Source organism: Python bivittatus, unplaced genomic scaffold (genome assembly GCF_059951505.1).
Source record: "Python bivittatus isolate LINGU-HERP-01145 unplaced genomic scaffold, Pbiv_v1 ctg000850_np1212, whole genome shotgun sequence".
NCBI lineage: Eukaryota > Metazoa > Chordata > Lepidosauria > Squamata > Pythonidae > Python > Python bivittatus.
This window is the reverse complement of record NW_028277112.1, coordinates 13,851,113-13,875,332: the sequence shown is the minus strand read 5'-3', so window position 1 is coordinate 13,875,332 and position 24,220 is coordinate 13,851,113. Positions and strand designations below refer to the sequence as shown.

Here is a 24,220-nt window from a genome sequence, read left to right as displayed (position 1 = left end):
AGCTTAAAATAAAAGCTACATATTTCCAAACAGAATCTACATCTGTACTGACCTAGTTTTAAAGTGGAACATACATTCAGAAAAACCAATAGAAGTCAAGTTGGCTTTTAGGAAAAAAAATCCAGAGCCAATACTCTTATTAAGCCAACTAAAATTGTTACAATTTTAACTAAAATTTCTAAACCGGTACTAGGAGAACCTTTACCAATAAGCTTGTACATAGCTAGATTTATGCCTATCTGAATCTAATATGTGGTAGAAACTATTAGTGATCTATACTCATCACTAATCATAAGATTTCCTACCTCAAAATCTTGGATATAGCAGATAGTATCTACTATAGTTCTATACTGTCACTTGGAAAATGATACAAGAATATAGCTCTAGATTACAAACTGTATCATCTACTTACGAAGCATGGCATGAAAAGGCCAATTCTCAGAACATGTGACTTAAAACATTTTTAGGCTTATACTTCACCATATAGTTTACAAAGGTTCAAACCAATTCATTAGGGAAGTATCAGTGAGATGATTACTCTGGAAATAGCTACAGGTATATAAAAGTTTTGGTGGTATATATAACCAAACTGTATTCTACATACAAGACAGCCAGTTTGGTATGGTGGTGAAGGCATCAGACTAGAAACCAGGAGACCATGAGTTCTAGTCCCACCTTAGCCACCTTGGGCCAGTCACTCTCTCAGCCCTAGGAAGGAGGCAATGGCAAATCACTTCTGAAATCTTGCCAAGAAAACTGCAGGAACTCATCCAGGTAATCGCCAGGAGTCAACACTGACTTGAAGGCACCAACCAACCAACCAAACTGCATACTAGGATGAAAAAAGAGGTGGGTATACGTTCCACCAGCATGTATAAATCACACACTGCCAAACTACATTTTACTTCTGCATAGTTTGCTGTCCTTTGGTTAATATTAATAACATATGTGGGTTTTGTCCTCTTGGCCACTTTGTGATATTAAGGCACTACAGAATGTCTTAGAATGACTCATGATTAATCTTTTAGTTAGCTCATATAAGTTATATAATTTATCTCATGTATTAAACAAACCTTCACTTATTTTTTGAGTGCTGCCCACTGTCGTAGCTGGTGACAGCACCTAACTGACTTGGCTAGTACTGAAAAAGAAAAGTAGGATTAGTCCTAATTAGTATGTGGATGAGACACCACCAGGAATTACAGGACTGTAAACTAGATGGAAAAACTGAAAATACATCCCTAAAGAACCCGTCAGGATACCACTTCTGGACTGTTGTGAAGAAAACAACATTTGATAAGGGAGGGTTCAGTTTACCATGACCACTAGCCAATTTAGCCTTTTCTATGCATACAAATAGTCCTTGCTTAAAGACTGCCCTGTTTAGTGACCGTTTGAAGTTACGATGGTGCTGAAAAAGTAACTTTACAACTGGTCTCCACATTGACGGCCATCGCAGCATTCCCACAGTCGTGTGATCACCATTCAGGTGCTTTGCAACCAGTGGGTGTTTACAACCGTCACAGCTTCCCGCGGTCACGAGATTGCCATTTGCACACTTCACAGCCGCCTTCTGACAAGCAGAGTCAATGGAAAAGCCGGCAGTAAAATCGCAAGTTGCGGTCACATGATGTCTCGCTTAACAACCACAGACGATTCGCTTAACAACTGTGGCGGAAGTGGTCATACATCTGTTGTGGTCATGTGATGTCTCAGTTAATGACTGCGTCACTTAGCGATGGAGTTGCTGGTCCCAATTGTGGTTATTAAGTGAGGACTACCTGTAATCAGTACCTTAAATTATAGTATAAATGATGAAGAATTAGTGCCTAATGTTCCACAAAATCAAGTGACATGATGTGGGTAATTTAACAAAGCCAATCAATGGATTCTGAGGGGAAAAAAAACCTCTAGAAAAGAACAGTCGCAGAGGACTAATTGTAGATGAAGGCTCTACTGCATATACTCATACCGTTAAACAAGTCCTTAGTGGATACAAAGGCTGTACTGTTTAATTCTTACTTAATAATTATTAAGCCTTACCATCACACGAAATGGCAATATAAGAAGCAAGGTCATCAGCTACAGAATGCAACATATTCCTGTCCATTATGAACCCTGAAAGAATCCAATATTCCACAACAGCTCCCAAAATTGCGTTTAATAGCTCAGCTATTTCATGTCTGAAGATCTAGAAAAAATTACAAGTTCTATATTGTTATTACTTTCTAACAAACACTCATATTAGAAACTATATTTTCTAGTTTGATAAATAAAAATGTTTTCTGCGTTGCTAGGAATGTGCAGAAATTACTCATTCAAGGTGGTGGACACAATGTGAAGCTACAGAAACGGCCTGATCTGGTCCAGATTGTTCCAGAGGTAGTTCATTGTGATACAAAAAAAATCCAGAAAGTATTCTTACCCATAATCTAGCAAGGGTAAAAAAATATAAATACTTATTAACTTATTTTTCAGCAGAATGGGGTCTTTCTAAAGGGAAGTTGGAACTAATGAGTAGATGAAGCATGCTGAACTTCATAGAAATTGGTGTGAGTTTTTGAGCTTCTTTAAAATCTAAGTTTGTTGTTTTAGCAAGCTGTGGGATGACATAGAAAACAATTATCCTTTTTGTGAAGAATGTACACAACAAAATTGAGACACTGAGGGTCTTTTGTGAACAAGAAAGAGATATTCATTAGGAATGACAATTCCTCTTCCTCACGTAATACAGGTAATTGTCGGGTTGTCAGGTGGAACATATGGGATTACTTTGGTGTTCTTTTCCATAAAAGCTAGCTAATGGAGCTAAGGAAAAAAAAGTCTCAGTAGGATTAGAATCTGAACAATGAAGTAACACATATGATAAAACTAAGACGACTCTCAGCTCTTAAAATCTCTTAATCGTTCCACATGCTGTCAAAAGTAGGCTGGCCACAGGGATCACTATGAGTTGAGGATGGGCCTATCGACTGTAAAATATTTGCTCTCTTGCAACATTTTATACAAACATTTTTTTCTCTTGTTGCAGTTATTGAGATACCATCCTTACTAACATGCAAGAGCATCTGAGTAAGACCAGAGCTTTGTTGAGGCACAGGAACAGAATGGAGCCTGCTGTTATCATCTAAAAAATGTTAATCTGTCCTGAAAGAGGATCAGGCTTGACTTAATATGGCATACCTTACTACAAATACCTAGAAATACTTAGAAATATCTACAAATACCCAGAAAAAGAGATGCTCATATAAGTGGTCTATTGCTCTAAACTGTTTTAACCTTTGACTGTAAATAAAATAAATAAATGAATTGAACATAAAAGGAATCTCTTGCAGAAGATGCTACCATAATCTCTATAGATCTACCTCTCAGGTACACCATTTTTGTAAGAATAATTTTGAACTGGAACTAATCAGTCATCTCAAGCTTCCATTTTTATAATGATTCTGAATGAATTTCACCCAGTGTTGCAAAGTTTGCATTAGAATTAGTCATGGTTAACAGTAGTACATTTTTATAATGATTCTGAATGAATTTCACCCAGTGTTGCAAAGTTTGCATTAGAATTAGTCATGGTTAACAGTAGTACATTTTTATAATGATTCCGAATGAATTTCACCCAGTGTTGCAAAGTTTGCATTAGAATTAGTCATGGTTAACAGCAGTACATGTAGTCCTCGAGTTACAATAGCAATTGGGACCAGGACTGCTGTTACTAAGTGATGTGGTTGTAAAGAATGATGTCACATGACTGCATCATTTAGCGACAGCAATCCAGGCAGCCTGATTGTTGTCATAACCCCAAGGCACATGATCATTAAGCGGGAAGTGGCGGGAGTCCCAGATAAGGGGCGCAGGGATGCCACAGGGGAGACAGCTTGGGTGCACAGGGAGGCCGAGGTAAAGAGGGCTGGGGTGCATGCGTGTGAGTGCAGGGAGGCCGAGGGAAGGAGGGCACGGTGTAGTGCACAGGAAGGCGGGACTTACTAGAGCAACTTGTGACCTTCCCTGCCAGCTTCCCCATGGACTTTGCTTGTGGGAAACCAGCAGGGAAGGTCACAAATGGCGATTACGTGACCATGGGACACTGCAACTGTTGTACATACAAGCTAGTTGCCAAGTGCCTGAATTGCTGTCATGTGACCACAGGGGTGCTGCAATGGCCAGAACTTCAAGGACTGGTTGTAAGTACTCCTAGTTCAGCACTGTTGCAACTTCAGTTGCTGAACAAATGGTCGGTAAGCGAGGACTATGTGTACTAACATAAGCATCCACCATAATAAGCCAGTAAGAGAGTTGCAATATAAAATTATTGTTCAAGGGAATAGACAGTTAGTGCTGTCTCTGCATATGCCCATAATCAGACTAGCAAGCAGTGGCCCATGTTTTATAAGTAGTATGTGGCAGCACCAGGCTGATGCTGTCAGGATTCAAATATCAAGACAAGGAACTCTGGTTAGCATTTGGGTGGAAAAATCATCAGAAAATCCCAAAGCTGTAGGCCTAATTGGGAAAAAGACAAGGGCAAAACAACTCTATACTGCTGCCAAGAAATGTATGTGGATGTTTCCAAACAGTCACTAGATGTATACCTCATATACAAATATCTATATTAATCTGTACCATGCTACAAAATATCAAGTATGTGTTACATGTGTAACAATGGAACAGAGCATATCTGAGAGAAAGTGAAACATCTAAAAATATTTCTTTTTTATCTTTATATTAGGTAAATCACTCACGTCATTTGTCTTGTACTTTTCTCTATATGAATTTATGACCCAGTCTGTTAGAATATTTATTTGTTTGGTGAAAAGCGCTGAATCAGTTCCTAACCAAAAGGTGTTCAAAAGAATGGTCTGTGGCATCAGTTGCAGATTATGTGAATCGCTTCCTTCATACAATCTGTAAAAGAAACACTCATTTCTAGATTTAAGTTCTTAATTTGTTAGACTTTAGTACACTCTGCATTTTCTGTCAAAACCTGCAAGTTTAACAATATAACAAAGAACCTATATAATACGTGATAAACAATGAAGTGATGTTTTAGGCTACATTTAAACCATATAAAATGTAGAAGCTTGCTGTCTTGCCATTTACAGGTGGCTTCTTTAAGAAAAAAACGCTTTTAACTAATCTGTTATTTCAAATAAAGGACTATAATAGGTGACGTTCAACAGCTCAGCCATAGCATACAACAAATATGAGTATTAAGAACACCTATTATGCAAAAACTATGATATAGTATTGTTATCTTAATTTACGAGATTATTTTTGTATGTATGTAGGAAATTCGAAACCGAGACAAAATATTGTGGAGAGCAAGGGAGAAAGATGAAATCAATATTAAATATCTGTTTGTGGTCTAGCTAAATGAGAGCTAAACAACAGGGTGCCTTTTGAATACTTTGGATTCAACACCCATAATTCTCAAGCAACAAAGTAAATGGTATGGGAATTATAGTTCACAATTTCTGGAGGACACTATAGGGTTCCTATACCTGAGCTACACTGGTTTCTTCTGCCACAAATATGTCTATCTCTTACTTCTCCAATGCAGTTTATAGCATATTACAGCAAATTGTAAGCTTTATTTGCAGGTTGTGTAAAATAATTTTAATTTGCTATAATTAAAGGATACACAGAACTTCAAATAAAATAGAACACCATCAACACCTAAAATTATTATTTTTAAAATCCTTTAAATATGTGTCATGAAATAACTAATTTTTGTAATAGGGCTGTGCACCTGATTTGGATTTAAAGACAAAAAGGAGCTTCAGAGCACATGGGGGCACAAATGTAGGCCTTGCCTGCAACTCCTGAAATCAAACATGTCTTTTCTTAGGATTACATAGCAGTGTACTGGGCAGCTGCATAATCCCAGGAAAAGGCACAGCTGTTTTAAGTTTTATAGACTCCAAAGCACCTTTTTGCTAAATCCAAAGCAGTGCACAGCCCTAATATTTAATGTATACATTTCTAAGTAGCACAGCCTATTTCTGAGACAGAGAACGAGTTTACTATAAAACAAGTTAGAAATATAAATACAAAGGCTAAAAGGAAAAAACAATACCTTTTTGTTAATGCCAGCACTTCAGCGTTGAACAAATTCCTCACAAATATCAGCAGTTTTTTATGAAAGGTTTTGTCCACATCTGTAATTTCTGGATTCGTGACTGAATGACAAATATTACTGCCATAAAGACAAGATCTGGAGAGGGGAAAACTCACAATAATTAAGATTCTATCAATCAATTTAACATATTTTCATGTGATTTTTCTATTTACCACCCAGATGTTTACATTTAAGTCCATTTGAGGTATATATCTTTGCGTTCTGAGAGTGCTGTTTTTGTGGTTATAACTCATTAGATCAGAGGCCTAATTTTGCAACACAGTACTGAGTATGAAAAAGGGCAGCTGACAGATACAGAAGGGAAATTTCAAATGGATGCTTTCAAAATAAGGAAGGCAGTAACTATATTGAGTCTTCTTTACTGCATAAAGTGCTGCAATGGTAATATTTTTACTAATTGCAATAGCTATTCATTGTGGACACAGAAATGTACAAAATAATAACCACAAAGTACAAATATCCACCAGAATAAAGTGTCATCACTCAGGAAAGTAGGAGGTGCTATAGAAATCACATGTTTCTGATGATCTATTGCTCTACAATTACTGGCTCCAATTATTGCTATGAGGTTTTTAAAAATCCAGTATTTGTCTGACAAGATAGATATGCACAACAAAGTTTAAAAAAAATTGTATCTTTGTACACATTTGAATTATAATTTTGAGAGTTTTAAATTGCTTAAAAACGGTTTGGCTCATGAACCTCTTCATCCTAGAAAGTGTGCATCTGTTTCTAAAGCAATTAACCTTTTGCTGGCTCTGATTGCACTCAAGGGTTTTTTTTTCTTCTTTTTCATATCCAATTAATGATCATCTCATGGAAGTCCGATTAACATAAACTTTGCACTTTTCTGCCATCCATGCAACAAAATCTCTTATCAGAAAGTTGAAATACTGCAGATTTGAAATATGTTTAATACCGCAGTGCATGAGAAGCCTCAATTGTCCAACAGAATCATCATAAAAAGAAGCAGGCAAAAACTATGTAGAGAAAAGCATCAGAATGACAGATTGGAGGCTGTGCCGTGTGAATCAAGACTGAGATATTTTGAATAGAGCCAGAAGAAAAGGTTTCTTTAATCTGACCCAACTATACCATAGCACAATCTCAAATGAACATAGAATCCATACTTTCTGAATTATTTAGAAGATCTGTAAGAAATGTAAACTGATCAAAGGTTGTGAACAAGATCAATTTCAAAACTGGATACTTTTAATTAACAAAGATAATAAAGATCAGCTATGATTTTTCATGTAGTTAGAGCTGAAAAAACAAAAGCTTAGAGTTAGGAGAGGAGAAAGTTCAGGCCGAAGCCTTCCTGTTAGAAAAAAGACCTTGCATAGATGGCAAGAAGCTACACTGAGAAGTCATGAATGACATCATAGTGTAACCACTGTCATTATATGGTCATTATAATATTGATTTGCAGTTACTTGGTTCCTATGTATATCATGTACATTATGTCATGAATGTGTGTGAAGTTGCAAATGGTCCTGGGAAGAGATATGGCTATTTAAGCAGTTGCAGACAGATGTTCACACTCAGGTCCTTCAAATCACTCTTCTGCCTTCAAATCCCAAGTACTGCACAGCTCTAAAATGTAGATGAGACTTACTCAAAGCAGAATAAAGGCTAAAGGATGGTCTGGTAGATTTCATCTTACGGAACATGAGGAAAAACATTAGAATGAAGATATGTGAAAGACTCAACAAGAAACAGCCCAAGCAAAGGTTGATTCACAGAGCAGGACAGGGCTTCCATATGAACTGGATAAAGCACTAATGTGGAAAAGTACTAAGATGAAATTGGTAAAGTTATGTCATGGCTGACAATTACTTTGGAGCTATCATATATAATGAGATATTAAGCATGGTGAGCTTCCCCTCTCAATTCTCCTGGAATTCAAACTTAGTTGGGCCAGCTAGACTCAAAGTTTGGGAATTTATGGATGCATGCATACAAAAGTGAATGAAGAGTTTGAAGTTTTTACTTCAGAAAGTGCACAATAGTAGTTGTAAACTCTGTATTTCATCTCTGGATAAAAACGAACAAAAGGTAGCCCTGGAAATACTATCGATAACTTCCTTACAATCTTCTGTGAAATTGGTCTGTGGACAAGGTATAATCAGAGCTGAAAAGGAGATCTGAAATCTGTAAGCCAAGAAAGTATGTCATGCCATATTTGCTCTATCTGATTATGGTGGACATTAAGGAAAGATAAATGTTCACACAGTTACAGTGGGGCAAAAAAGTATTTAGTCAGCCACCAATTGTGCAAGTTCTCCCACTTAAAAAGATGAGAGAGGCCTGTAATTTTCATCATAGGTATACTTCAACTATGAGAGACAAAATGAGAAAAAAAATCCAGAAAATCACATTGTCTGATTTTTAAAGAATTTATTTGCAAATCATGGTGGAAAATAAGTATTTGGTCACTTACAAACAAGCAAGATGTCTGGCTCTCACAGACCTGTAACTACTTCTTTAAGAGGCTCCTCTGTCCTCCACTCGTTACCTGTAGTAATGGCACCTGTTTGACCTTGTTATCAGTATAAAAGACACCTGCCCACAACCTCAAACAGTCACAGTCCAAACTCCACTATGGCCAAGACCAAAGAGCTGTCGAAGGACACCAGAAACAAAATTGTAGACCTGTGCCAGGCTGGGAAGACTGAATCTGCAATAGGCAAGCAGCTTGGTATGAAGAAATCAACTGTGGGAGCAATAATTAGAAAATGGAAGACATACAAGACCACTGATAATCTCCCTCGATCTGGGGCTCCATGCAAGATCTCACCCTGTGGGGTCAAAATGATCACAAGAACGGTGAGCAAAAATCCCAGAACCACATGGGGGACCTAGTGAATGACCTGCAGAGAGCTGGGACCAAAGTAACAAAGGCTACCATCAGTAACACACTATGCTGCCAGGGACTCAAATCCTGCAATGCCAGACGTGTCCCCCTGCTTAAGCCAGTACATGTCCGGGCCCGTCTGAAGTTTGCTAGAGAGCATTTGGATGATCCAGAAGAGGATTGGGAGAATGTCATATGGTCAGATGAAACCAAAGTAGAATGTTTTGGTCTAAACTCAACTTGTCGTGTTTGGAGGAGAGAGAATGCTGAGTTGCATCCAAAGAACGCCATACCTACTGTGAAGCGTGGGGGTGGAAACATCATGCTTTGGGGCTGTTTTTCTGCAAAGGGACCAGGACGACTGATCCGTGTAAAGGAAAGAATGAATGGGGCCATGTATCGTGAGATTTTGAGTGAACACCTCCTTCCATCAGCAAGGGCATTGAAGATGAAACGTGGCTGGGTCTTTCAGCATGACAATGATCCCAAACACACTGCCCGGGAAATGAAGGAGTGGCTTTGTAAGAAGCATTTCAAGGTCCTGGAGTGGCCTAGCCAGTCTCCAGATCTCAACCCCATGGAAAACCTTTGGAGGGAGTTGAAAGTCCGTGTTGCCCAGCAACAGCCCCAAAACATCACTGCTCTAGAGGAGATCTGCATGGAGGAATGGGCCAAAATACCAGCAACAGTGTGTGAAAACCTTGTGAAGACTTACAGAAAACGTTTGACCTCTGTCATTGCCAACAAAGGATATATAACAAAGTATTGAGATGAACTTTTGATATTGACCAAATACTTATTTTCCACCATGATTTGCAAATAAATTCTTTAAAAATCAGACAATGTGATTTTCTGGATTTTTCCCCCCATTTTGTCTCTCATAGTTGAGGTATACCTATGATGAAAATTACAGGCCTCTCTCATCTTTTTAAGTGGGAGAACTTGCACAATTGGTGGCTGACTAAATACTTTTTTGCCCCACTGTACTTAATTGTTAACAATGAAACTTAACCTCTCCAAGGGAATTAACAGCCACCATTCCTTAAAAAAATGGATGGAATGCCATTTAAGGAGGGGACTATCCTAATTTCAGAGAAAGAGAATTTCTTATTGTTAGTACCGCCACGGGAAAAGCATGCTTCCATGCTATTATCTACCAGACCATCCCACATGGATGGAAAGATTGTGCTTGGAGGTGATCCCATGAGAACCCAGGACCTACACCATAAATAATGGATTTAACTCAGAAAAAGGCAGATTCTGAATTTAAAAACTTCCTAAGGATTAGAGCAGTTCAACAGTTACCCAGTGAGGTTTTAGACTTCCCTTCATTGGATGCGTTCAAGCAAAGACTGGACATCCATCTATCAAGAGTGGCCTTAATCTGCATGCCTGCACTGAGCAAGGGATAATAACTGATAGTATAAACAGCACCTTCCAATTTATATGGTTAAAAAAGAATGTTATAGTACCCATTATAGTTACTAATGAGATGTACTTTACCTTACAATTAAAAGTTACTGAAACTATGATTAACTGGAAGAATTCTAATTAGGAGACAATACATGTAGCTCAGGGTTGAACTATGGAGTCCTTGGTGCTCTCTGAGCTTGGTTGTTTGATTGCAGATGTTTCTGCAATCAGTGCATTGATGTTATTTCGTTGGGTAATGAAACGTCTACAATCAAACAACCAAGCTCAGAGAGCACCAAGGACTCCACAGAATTCTAATTAGCAAGAGATTCAGAGCATAATAGCCCAGTACAGGTAGAGATTCAAAAGTGATCTAGAGGCTATCAAAATCTTCCTCAGTTAATTAATCCAGTGGGTCTATACTAGAAGCAATGTACATCTATTAATAGTAGCTATTCCACTGAAAAAAATCTTTTCTTAACAGAAGTTCACTTCACATGAAAATCAAAAACCAAAACTCTATTTTGCTGCTTCAGCAATAATGTAATAGTTCCACAAGGGTTTTACCTGACAAGCATTTCCATCAGAGACCATGTTCCATTCTTACAAACAGGACACTGAAGAACTTCAATGTAATATCTTAGCATGGAAGGTGATTTCCAAGGAGGATTATGTTCGAGGAGAATATACATTATGTGAAAAAACTGAACAGAAAGTGTAGAGTCTGAATTGCCCTGTAAGCAATCATGAATGTGTATCAGTTTCATGTTTTGCTCCAAACTTAATATGATTATTATTTTAATAATGTTCTAAATTCCTGAAGAATTTAGGAGTGACTTATTTCACAGACACACAGACACAGACACACACAACTGTATACTTCTGTTCTTCTATATTTTATCAAATCATATCCTTACGTTTTTGAATCTGTCATTTAAGCAGAGTTTCTATTTCACTGTAATCCACTTTCTTCATAACAAAATTCAAGAAAGTATTATAGGAGATTTTGATAAAGTTAAAACCTCTTAACACAAATACCATCTTCCCGGAAAAAAATGAAGCATTGGCTTAGCTAAACGGTGTCAAATTGGCCGACTACCCCATTACAAAAACACTTTTTCAAGAAAATTATGCTGTCAGCTTAGCCATCTAACATTTAGAAGGCCAAGGAATGCTGATAAGCTGGGAAAAACTACTGGGAAGTGAGCAGAGCTCTGGGAAAGCAAAAGACACTAACTCCCTAGGAAAAAAACTATGTTCTGTGGAGTCCTTGGGGTTCTCTGACCTTGGTTGTTTTCTTGCAAACGTTTCATTACCCGGCTAGGTAACATCTTCAGTGCTAGACTGGAATGGGGTTTGTTCTGTTTATATATTGTGGCATGCCCTGCCAGTGTTGGTAGGGGTGTGGGTTTTGTTCTGTTCTGTTTTTTACTTCTGGTAGTTCCTTGATTAAGGTATTATTTACTGCTTGTATGACCGGTGGTAATCTTGGTGTTAATCTCTGCTTATCTGGGTGATAATTGCTGGTGAGGAGATGTTCTGGTCTTTTGTTTTCCTTTCTACTGTCTCTGTTGAATAGTGTGTAGATGTTGTTTATCTCTATGTGCCAGTTGAAAGCTGCCTTGTCTGAATACCAAGCTTCCAAGAATTCCCTTGCATTTTTGGATTCAGTTTGATCTAAGATGTTGACAGTTTCCCAGTTGAAACTATGGTTAAGTGTGTCCATGTGTTGTGAGGTTAAGGAGTTTTCATCATGTCTTCTGACTGCTAGTTGGTGTTCATGGATGCGCTCTGCAAGCCTTCTGCCTGTCTGTTCTAGAACTAAAACTATGTTCTTTAAATACTGCCTCTTTGTTCTTTCAAAATACCACTGTCTTTGTAGTCCTGCCCCATTACCTTATAGTTACATCCTAATGGTCTCACTGATCTCCCTAAGCACATGAGATGTTTTTATGCCAATGAAATGCCTGGCTGTCATAGCCAATCATGTGTATATTTTAATTTGCATCAGTCTATAAAGAGGGGGTGCAACCCCAGCTCTCTTTAGGCCTCTCTTTGCCTCCTCCACTGCCAATAAACCAATTTGTGCTTCAATTAATGTGTCCTAGTCTTCAGTTTAAATGTACAAAATTCTACCACAGTATACAAATATTACCAAATAATCTTAGTTTTCACTCAGTCTCAACATAAATAATTTATAGTTACACTGCAGTTAACACTCATAATTTCAAGATGTGATTTTTTTGGTGTCAGTTAAAATAACTACAAGTAAGATGTTATTCTCACCTGTAGAATATGCTCTAAAAGAGAATGAAGTAGTTTAGCAGGAGGAATAAGATCTTTTCCAGAAAAAAACTCTGTGATTGCAATTGGAAAAAAATGATCATCCACAAGTTCTTCCAATATCTTGTTTCCTCTCGAACAGTGAGCATTTTCAAGCTAAGAAGTAAAACTTTTAAGAATTATTATTAAAATACTTTTCATTAGGTGGTAACAGAAATAAACAAAACCTTTCTGGATTCATAATATGAGTTTGTTGACTAATCAATGATATTTGCATATGAATATAACTTAACAGCATAAAGAATAGCTTCTATCTTGGGTGACAGAGAAAACAGAAATGCTATTTTAAATGGTTGCAGCTGGTATCCACAATTTTATAAGAATCATAACATTCTTTTTTATCTTGTGCTTGATTATAAGCAAAACAAATTAATCTAATTAAGTTTTCAAACCTAAAAAAACCTGTTTTTAAGATTTCACTTCCACAAAAGAAAATGCATCAGTTATATTTTGATTAAAAAATTGAAACTCTGAATATATCAGTAGTTCCAGAAAATATTCCTTCAAGAATGCTAGTACTGAAACCTAAGACAAAAAGTAGGATTCACAACATTTCCTTTATTGGGGTTCATACCCTTGTTCATCCTCTTGAATAAGCTATTCTTCTTTTGTTTCCTATTCCTAACATTCCCTTTTACCAGCCCTATTTCCTTCTCTTTCCCCATCCCCCAACAGCTGTTTGTTTATACAACAGTCTTCAATAAGAAGGCAATAATAAAATACTCCATCCATCTGATGAAATGGATTGTGATCCATGAGAGTTTACATAATAATGTTTTTTCAGTGCCACAAGATGTGTTATTTTTCTTGTTAAAGACTTACAGCACTACCTCTGGAAATTGTTACTCTAAGACTTAGTGTAATATAGGACAGTAAGAAATAAAAGTGAAATACCTATACTTGAGGTACATCATGGATTATGCTTCCCCAGTCTTAATCAAGCTAAGAAAATTAAGAATTGTCTCAGTGAATAAGATGCCAGAAATGCTATACAAAGTACTTGGGACTCCCATTAAAGCAGTGTTCTTCAACCTTCACAAATCCTTTGCATCACTGTCATTAGTTCACCAAGATATCTAATGTTATCATTAATTGCGCAATTTCCACCATAAACAAATGTTGAACCGCCATGAAATATGCACTGTACTGAGATATTCCTGTCAATATTTCAAAAGTCATAAAAGATATGTATGTTGCAATAGTATTCTAGCCTACCTAATTACCCCTCAGTAGAGATTCTGAGATGATCCAGAGAATTACAATACAGAACTTTATGCACATTTTTTATACATGTAGGCTCTTTAATACATACATAATAACTTCAGACTGGAATGTAGCTATTACTGAGCATGAACAGTTATAACCAACTAAGAATGAATTCACATTTTTATAGTAACCAAGCTTGTCATTCCTTCAAAAATCTGTTTTTAAAAATAATATGGGTACATTAACCTAGATTTTTTTAAAGTTAGGAGCAAGGAGTTGCAGTTCCATAATCAAACACTTAACCAAAACCTATGGCTGTGACCGAAGTATACTATAATATACTGCTTAGTGTCTCTGGGGAAAAAAAGAACCTCCTGAAATTCAGTCCTTCCAGAATAGCATTTAAAGTGGAACAAGAGGGGAAAAAAAATGGATGGATACACTTTATGTGTCATTTCCAAGCATCCTTCAACCCTCATTGTTTTAGAATCTTACCTCTTTGTTGCATTCCACCATTTGGCCCATTTGAGTGTACTTGCTTAGCATTGCCTGTTGGTTAAAAGCAAGTCATTCTTTGAATATAAACATATTCAGTTAGTTAATTGTAATGCAAAGAAATACTACATGACAAACTAAATAGGCATTATATGGTTATCAGTCCTGCCAATTTCTAATAAGAATACTGATAATTATAGTCCAATTCATATAAAGGACTTTGCAGCTGGTACCTTATAAGTTGAAGCATGAGTCTATTTTTTTCTGATAATACTTAACATTAAATTTCTCTGTCAAGTGCATACGTACAGTATTCATGCATTTTCCTTATTTAACAAAGTTTGCAGCAGGTGGACTAACCTCCAAGTGAATTGCTAAAGGAACATATAAATAGATCTATATATTTATTATTCTGCTACTTTCCCCTCTAAATGTGTAAGTAACCTCTGATATGTAGAATGTCAGATAATAAAGTACAGTGTTAAATTCATATAATTAGATTAATGCCTTTTAGATTCATTTCTATAAAAATACTTCTAGATTCTTCTGCATAATTTTTAGCAACTTCACTCTCCAATACAGCTCAAATTGTTCAGAAAGGCTCCCAACAATCTGGAAAGACTTTGGAGGAGAGAATGTCTACCAAGGTTCCTCTTTCTAAAGTAGGTATCAAATTAAATGAAGCAATAAGTTTAAGACTGAAACAACTTTTACTATATTCAGTTCTGTCTGAAAAATATCTCAGTTGAACAAGACAGTTTGTTATTGAATATTATTTATACTTACTGAATGGTTTTTTCATTAGAAGAATGCTGGCAACTAAGTCATGCATCTTTTCTTTAAATACAGGTGGTTTTCAACTTCTTCCATTGGCAATCCATTTTTGAGATTTAATATCTGAGGCTTAGAAAAATCTCAACTTAAAATCTCAAGCTCAGTGATGAAATGTCATCACTGGGTGTCTTTGCTTTGGCTATTTTTAAATCAGAGCTGGGAACCCCTCACTAAATTCAAATTAACAATGACAGCCAAACTAAATATGTTAGAATAATTTTGGCCCAACTCTGGTTATGCTTTGTTTATGTATGTTGCATTCTTCCATTTGCAGCTGTTGTTTTTGTTCCTGTTCTATCATACCATAAAAGCAAGAGATTTACAAAGACTAGTTTTTACCTGTTGATAATATATATGCTTGATAAGTGCATTTCTCATTTCAACAAGTGGCATATCAACCATTGCTCCTCTTGATTCTTGCTCATGTTTAACATTTTTCTTCTGGTATTCTTCAATGTTGCTTTTAATTTCATCCTAAGCATTACACACATTATTTTTGTATAAGTATGGTTAATCAACAGAATAGTATAAACTCAAGCAATTACAGTATAACTGAAACATAGTTACACCCAAAATACACAGCTTAATATTGAATAGTACAATTTTTATTGAAGCAATTGTGAATCAGAGGGAGTAATCAGAATCAGCAAATGATATCCATTCTTCTTTACAACATGAAAGACAAATAGGAAAACGCAGTGTATTCTATGCTGTGTACTATTAAAATGCTTGCACTTACATTATACCCTTCAGTCATTTCATTTATATACTATAGTTTACGGTGGGAATAAGTTTTGAATATGGGGATTGAATGAGGAAATCTATGCACAGAAACTTATATGGCTCTTATTCAGGATTAAGCCATGATATATGAATAACCATACCCAGCCCATCAGAAGATATTTTACCCTTCTACTTACATATATGAAAAATACCAGAAATGAATTTATCATAGCTTCCCATATGCTATTAAACGAGTTATGCTCTGAACCAATACGCTACAAGCAAAAGCTATAGGTAAAGACTTAATCCATGATTTAAAGTGGGCTTCCAATTCTAGCTGCTTTTAGAAGCAACTTGGCATAGCTCTGGATTTTCTGGTCTGAAATTGCAGGGTTTTTGTTGCTGTTGTTCATTGGCTAATAGGGTAAGAACACTTTAGATCAGCTTTTTGCCAATCAAATTTTTTAAACCATTTGAGATACTGCAAGAGGAGTTTGGATTGTATAAAACTGGGAAATGACTATATTAAATGAAATGCCTTTGATTGCACAATTTGGTCTAGTTGTATTCACAACATTTAACATTCCTAGCTTATTGTTAGCACTGAAACATGCTTTGGATGGTTATGAATGCATACTTTTTAAAAATAAACAATTAAAGAATACTATTAAGATGAATATTGGTTAACTTAAGACATTTGGAATAAAGAACTGGAATACCTGACATTAACAAGTTAACAGTTATGAGTTAAATAATATTAAATATGTTTCATATATTATGATGAGTTTAATTCAACAGAAGAATGTTCACGTTTATTGGACACCTCAGAGAATCTTTAGAAAAGGCTTGTTGTCAATTTCATTGTGCTGGAAGTATAAAATCATGGAGAGAATACTTACATGTATGATATGGGCTTGTCCCATCTGGACAAATATGCACAAATTTGTTAATATGGTTTTGAGAAGAACAATAATATGTTAATATAATATTGAAATATATTGAAAATTGAACTTTGGGGTGTAGCAAAGAAGTTATTTGCTTATGATGGAAAGAGAATGCCACTATAGACCCACAATATTTGATTTACTGATATGTGTTAATTCTGTTATGAACTGGTTTTCTAATGATGTAGTAGAAAGACTGATAAATTATTCTATGTGATCAAGGTTTAATGCTCTGTTCAAATATTGAACTGCTTTTTCTATGCATTGTGATACGTTTATGTCATTTTTCTTTTATTCTTTTTCTTTTCTTTTTATTTCTGTATAGCAAAGCAAATAAAAAACATTTAAAAAGGCATAGGCCCTAATTTATCTGTTACAGAAAACTGTGATTAAATGCACCTTTCTGGTTTATGTGTTGCTAACATGAAGTAAAAAGGCTATAAATGATTTGAATATATATATATGCAAGCCAACTGTATATACTTAGATTTAATAAGTTACCATTTAATTGTTCACATAATGATCATGGGCTGAAGCTGTAATAACTCTTCCCTCCTGTTAAGCAATTCTTGCCAGCCAGGACTGGTTAATCTCAAACATACAAAATGACAGGCTTGCCCAACAATTCCTGAATGCTGCCATATTTGATGCAACATAACCAAAATAATGGGTGCAGTGATATCCAAATGATTCTCACTTCAGAACCTTAACTACTAATTTTTATGTAAAGATTTCAGAAACTAATATGGTACAGTTGGAACAGTAACCCCATGATAATTTAACTTAGAACTAGTTGATCATGAATCATCAGCTATGTTTAAAGCAGGGATTTTGTTTATATACTTGCCTCTAAAAGATAACTTCCTAAATAATGAACTGGATAGTATGGAGCTCCAAAGAGATGTTTCCATTTTTGTTGATTTAATATTGTATTATTAGTTAAAACATGGGTAATATCCTTCGGTGTACTTAATGCTGCATAAATATTGGCCTTCCCAGCTTTTAGAACCCTGAAAAAAATGGAAGGATAAATATTTTAAATGTAAATATGATTCTGTTTCAAAAGCAAAGCTTGAAACAATAATAATTCTTTCTCTTAGTTCCTATACCGACAATCACAGAATGGATATGTGTACATATGCATCTGAGAATATGTGTGCTCGTATGTGTATGTGTGTATGTATGTAAATCTCTCTAACAAATACCCCACTACCTACTAAGCATCCTATTTGTTCTTCAATATATCAATATAATTAAATGTCATTTACTCTTCAGTATATCACTATATGTGAATGTCATGGTTTCTCATTGTTCCTCAAGTTCTATTAACTGTTCTGGGTAGGAATGATGCTAAGGGAAGAAATAATACTGAATAGTAAAACTGAATGGTAAATAATTAAAACAACAATAAAACTCAGACCTTTTCTACTGTTAAATTTACTGTTATCAACTCATACTAGAGTTGGCAGAAAACTATTTTGGCTTGAAATTTGCTTTCCCCATTACCAATTTCTATCTTCTTTTGCCTCTGTTTTGAGTCACTGCAGTCATCTGACTTTCTTCTTCAGTAATGAGTGACGAAGTCAATCAAATTTTATATCTTGGATGCTGCCCTTGGAATGGTATCAGAATAAAGGGGAAAATACTACTTTAACATCAGTACAGCTAAAGATAACTTATGTCTGTCTCATAGATGGGAGTGAGATGAAGATATCATAGAACACGACAGAAAAATGCTGCTATAGCAAGTTTGTGCCATGGTTACATGAAAATGTGGAAAGACCCTTAATATAAAACATCAGTATATGTGCATATGTGTGTTTATATATATTTATATATTGCCCCAACCTAGGATTCATCATATTTATAACCTATACCATGCCTTTTGCACATCCCCTGCACCCTCCCCGACCTCCATGGTGTCTCTCAAGCACCCCTTTGCACTCTCTGACTTGCATAATGCCCCTCGCACACCACCGTGTACCCTCGCACACCCTCCCTGACCTGCACTGTGCCTCTCACACATCCTCCCCAACCTTCACCCCTCATGCACCCCTCACACCCGTGCACATCCTCCCCAAGCCACACCATGCCTCTTGTGCACCTTCATGCTCTCCCCAACCCATGCTGCACCTCTCGTGCACCCTCCCCAACCCGCACACCTTGCCTGGACCCTCGTGTCCTCCTTGACTCATGCCACACCTCTTGCGCACTCCAATGCACCCTCCCCTACACACCCCATTGCTCCCTCACCCACCTTGCAGCAGCTACTTATCTTCCTGTGGGTCTGGGACTTGCAACTTTCTGCCAGCTTCCCCAATGACTGTGCTTGTGGGAAGCCTGCAGGTAGTTGCCATGCCTAATGACCATGGGATTCAGTTAATGATGGCAACTGGGACTCCAGGGATTGTCATCGCTAAGTGATGTGGTCACACTTTACGACCACTTCGCTTAGCAATGGAAATTCCAGTCCCAGTTGCTGTTGTAAGTTGAGGACTACCTGTACAGAACAGAATTTTGTTCCACAGCTGTGTACACTAAAAGTATACTCACAACTAACAAAGAGAATTTTAACCACATCGGGATTAATTCATATAAAGATACATCACATAAAGAGTAACACTAGGGAAGAACTGATATATAGCATAGTAACAAGAAAAAACACACAATTATTTTCTAGTGAATTAATCATTCATTAGTTCAAATTGAAGATCTTGTCTCTACCTTATAAAAGAATCCTTCCGTTTATCATGACTCATAACAAACAGGACAACTTTCCATTTGTGGAAGGCTCCTGCAGCACCAGAACGTGTGAGCTCTTCGCGCCATCTTTTAGGTGCAGATTGCATTTGAGGTGAATAAAGAGAATATTTTTTAATTTTATATCCCCATTCATAAGTTGTTTCATCAAGCCATCTGCCACTTTCAGCACTATTAATTATGTAGTCCTTAGTTAGTACCCATTTCCCTGAAAAACAAATGAAGTGTCATCCACAAAATGTTTGTGTAAACAAACTGCCATCAAACAAAGGTCAAATATCAAAATAAGCAAAAATTCCTAAGACAAAAAAAGTAGAGATTTAATGACTTTTTATATTGCTATACCTAACCATTTATAGATTTTTTTTGAATGTGCATTTTTTCTGGGCATCGTTAAACCCTGATATTAGCTTAAGTAGAATCCTTTAGCTTCAAAGCCTGTATATGTATTTAGTAACACATTATCACATTATAATCAATAAATACTGTAATCCTATGGATGTACACTCAGAGGTAACACATTATCTTATTTTTCATTATTTATTCATATCAATGGCAGCAATACCATGCCTTTTATATAAAAACAAACTTCCGTTTGTTTCATATTTTGATCCTAATCAGTTTCATTGGAGAACAAAGCAGATTGTGCCATTGCATAGTAGTATTTTACCAGATGGTATTTCTATAGGTGCTAGCTTTAGATGCCAGCAATCATTTGATGGAAAGGTACTCTCAGCCTCTTTGGGAGAAGCTATCACACTATGTTATAATACTTTCTGGTGAAAAGATTCTCTGACTGAAATGCATGTTATAGCATATTTTAATGGCATACAATTAATAAAAATTAACAAAATTAATGGTGGTGGCTTGGATGAATGAAATCATAATCAACAGATTTTAAATGCTATAATTACATCTTGCACATCATAATAATGCAAATTTCATTTAATAATTTTATATATGTTATTAAAAATTCAGAACCAAATGAAAGACATTTGTCTTCAATCTTGATGGGGATATTGTGGAATGAATACGTATGGTCATTCTTAAGGGGAGGACTGTAGGAGAGATCTTGCATTTGTTAAATACCAAGGTATTTGAATTTCTTGATTTCTTGATTTGTTAATTATTAGTGGTATATTTTTAAGTTTATAAGTTTAATAAATGTAGACTTGTGGATTTGGGGTACATTGGGGTTGGCCACAGGAATTATCAGACTACACTAGGAAGTTGAATTTATACATGATTTGCACAACACATTGCTGAAGTATACATATTTTTTGTTAATATTTCAATTAATTTCTCTGACAAAAGGGTAAGGAAGTCTTTCAATTAATATGGTCAATTTATGGAGGTCTTCCCATGGCCTTTTCTCTTTATCATAATTATTGTTAATTCTGAAATTATATTATAATACCATTGTATATCTATCTATACTTCTGGTAGTTAATTAGCATATATTTTTTAGAAAAGCAAATTTCTCTAGTTTCTCTTCAGACTGTATAAATCTTTCACTTATTTCTAAAAATTTTAAAGCAAATTTCACCTTACATACTTTTAGTTCAGGTTCTCTGGGCTTAGGAAGATCAGTACCAAAGCAGAGATCAAGTTTTTTCTAGAAGTTTTGCAAAAATTCCACACAGACTATAAATATTGAAAGGCAATCCCCATTTCTGAATCACTGCACTGAGGAAGCCTCACTGGAATGCAAGGTGAAATGCTTGCAAAAAAACTGATCTCTATTTTGGTACTTATCTCCCTAAGCCTGGAGAACCCCAACTAAAAGTGTGTACTGTATAATAAACCTGGGCTATTGTTATCCCAAGAAATCTGTAAATTTCACTTTATTAAGATATACCTGTATAAAGTGCTGCTATACTCTAAATCCACATTAAATATCTTGGTATGTCTACTAGCACTGTGCATAATTGCAACAGCTATATTTTTTTAAAAAGGAGGAATAGTGAGCAATCTGGAATATATACTGCTTTCTAATGGAATGGGTGCTGAGTATGATGTACTGTACTGTCTGTTTGTGCAAGCATAGCTTTGAGAAACTTCTCATTCTGCTTGAATTAATGGGCAAAATGGGCCACAAGACAAACAAATCTGTAGCTAAAACAAAAGAAGTTAAAAAGCACTGCAGGAAGAGGCCTGGGCACGAAGCACAATTAGGAGCTCAAAACAGCAAAAATCGGAAATTTGATATTTCTTCAAGACTCATAACCTGTAAGTGCTTTAAACCATTGTTAGGCAATTATATTTGCAATGAGGAAGAATTGGTATGCGAAGGTGAAAATGTCCCAAATAAAGAATAGTCCTGATACAAGAAATTCCTGATAGTGCATTCTGCTTCCTGCCTAAACTGATCAGACACAGTTTTCTCACTGATTTCAGTATCTGAGCAGTTAATAACTATTAACAACAGAGTTGAGAAATGGAACTTGTGCTCAAGTTATTTTTCCAGAATTATGATTGGAAGCAAATAGACAGACAAACAGGTCCTTTCCAAGCATAAACAACGCTAATGTTAGAGATATCCTGTTCACATGTGGATAGCCAAACACAACATACTGGATTACTGGAAGAAATATGAGAAACACCAAACAGTCTAAATATAAATAGTAATAGCAATGATTCCTTACCTCAGCTGAGGCACAATAGCAGAGAAGAAAAGGAACAGGCTAGCAGATTTCAAAATAATATTAATTCACAAATCCTCTTACAAAGGTGGTGTTTCTGATAGTAATGAATAACACAAATAGAGGGAAATGGTGTAACAAAAAGGTAATCCAACCTACCTTAATGAAGCTTATAAGCTACGCAATTTCCACTTAGAGTTATTTGGTTTCCGCTCAATAAGAAGATTTAAATACCAACTATTCCACAGATACTCATGAAAATGAAGAATTTTCTGAACAGTTTTTAAATTCTTCCAAACTAAATCTTTATAGATGTTTATACTGTACCTCTTACTCCTCATACAAAATGGGAAAAGTGTTAGGATAGCAACAAAAAGCTGTACAGAGACCAAATTTAGAGAAGCTGGACAAAATAACATCAAATTATGCAAAAATGGAAATGCTTCTGCTCAACAGAGCTGATCATTTTCTCCCCACAATTCCAAGGCTACCTAGACATGAGCAGATAATAGCACTGACAAACCTAGAATGACTCAACAATTAGAAAGAAGAAGCAAGGCCAGATACATTTGTTAAAAAAACAGCCACAGATGGATAAAAAAGACATAATTTCTAGCATGGATACCTGAAAGAGCTTCTTGAACAATGCAGCTCTACTAGACACAGTAATATTACAAGGATGAATAGAAGAGGCTATAAAAAGATAAAAAGAACCCACAGGAAACAAGAAACAGCAACTCCAAAAAATCTCAACGTATTATTCCTCTGAAGCTGGAAAAATTAACTTCTTTGGAGCCTTGTCAAAGCATGAACAAGAGGAAATTACATCTTAATAGTGCCAAACATGCTCAGATGGTAATATGAACACTAGCAGGATTCCTTATATCTTCACACCCTAAAGTTGATCAGCATGAAAACTCTAATACATATAATCCAGAGAAATCTAAGATTTTGTCTAAACTACTGAAGGAGAAGAAACCGTTTAACTATACAGGTGTCCAGCAATCTCAAAAAGTGAGTCTCGATTACAATCCCGGATGGCCCAATCTGGATGGATGAGAAGCCCTCCTCTAGAATGAAACTGAAGATCCTTCAGGGAAAATAACAGCTTAACATACATCAGCCAAAAAAATTCTACCATTTGTTATGTCAGCCCTCCATATATTCTGGCAGGTATATATAAAGAAGCTCTAAGTGTGGTAGTACGTCTCATATGTATTTTGAGATAGGGGTGCTTGTTTTACCCTTTGACAATGTTTCTTATTTTTTCATTGCCAGAGTTTCTTTGGATAGATTGCAGCCATATAAATTTGACATATAAATAAATAAAATCTTCCCCCAAATCACTCTGTCAGTGCTTTCTCTTCCATATATAAAGCTGTCTCTGGCTCAAGACAGATATAAACCCTATTCAGAAATGACATCAGTTTCCCGGCCATCCCTAGCACAACAGATCTAAAAAAGGTCTTGCAACACTGATTTCCATATATATATATATATATATTATAGAGTTATAAAACTAAGTGACTTGGCAATCTCCAGATTGATTAGATCAGAACATCAGGACTTCCTGATAGCAAATATTTATTTGCTGAGTTGAATCCCAAATACAAATTAAATAAATAAATAAATGTGCTGTGGTAAAAAGTAAGACACCTATATCACTGAGTGTAATCAATTTAATGTAACTGTAGCCAGAGCGATTAACTTAAGGAGGATGGATATTTACTTAGTTTATTTTTATTTATTTTACAATTTTGGAGCTGCCAGACTCCTTAATGACTCTGATTGTGTACAAATAGTAATAATTTAAAAAAGTACTTTAAAGAGGAATCATAGCCAACCAGAACAATACAACCAGATATAA

General features: G+C 35.9%; 1 protein-coding gene across 3 annotated transcripts in view; it reads right to left on the bottom strand.

Moving 5' to 3' along the window:
• SLF1 (SMC5/6 complex localization factor 1) overlaps positions 1–24,220 on the bottom strand; it is a 46,265-nt gene that overhangs the window by 15,699 nt on the left and 6,346 nt on the right. For all 3 annotated transcript variants that reach the window (XM_088130000.1, XM_025165267.2, XM_088129999.1), the window contains exons 4-12: positions 19,676–19,919; positions 17,799–17,961; positions 15,624–15,758; positions 14,451–14,504; positions 12,693–12,845; positions 10,974–11,140; positions 6,077–6,214; positions 4,743–4,905; positions 2,044–2,191 (exon numbers count right to left, since the gene is read on the bottom strand). In XM_088130000.1, coding sequence (XP_087986126.1) covers positions 2,044–2,191; positions 4,743–4,905; positions 6,077–6,214; positions 10,974–11,140; positions 12,693–12,845; positions 14,451–14,504; positions 15,624–15,758; positions 17,799–17,961; positions 19,676–19,919 — 1,365 coding nt within the window. The remainder of the gene's footprint in view (positions 1–2,043; positions 2,192–4,742; positions 4,906–6,076; positions 6,215–10,973; positions 11,141–12,692; positions 12,846–14,450; positions 14,505–15,623; positions 15,759–17,798; positions 17,962–19,675; positions 19,920–24,220) is intronic.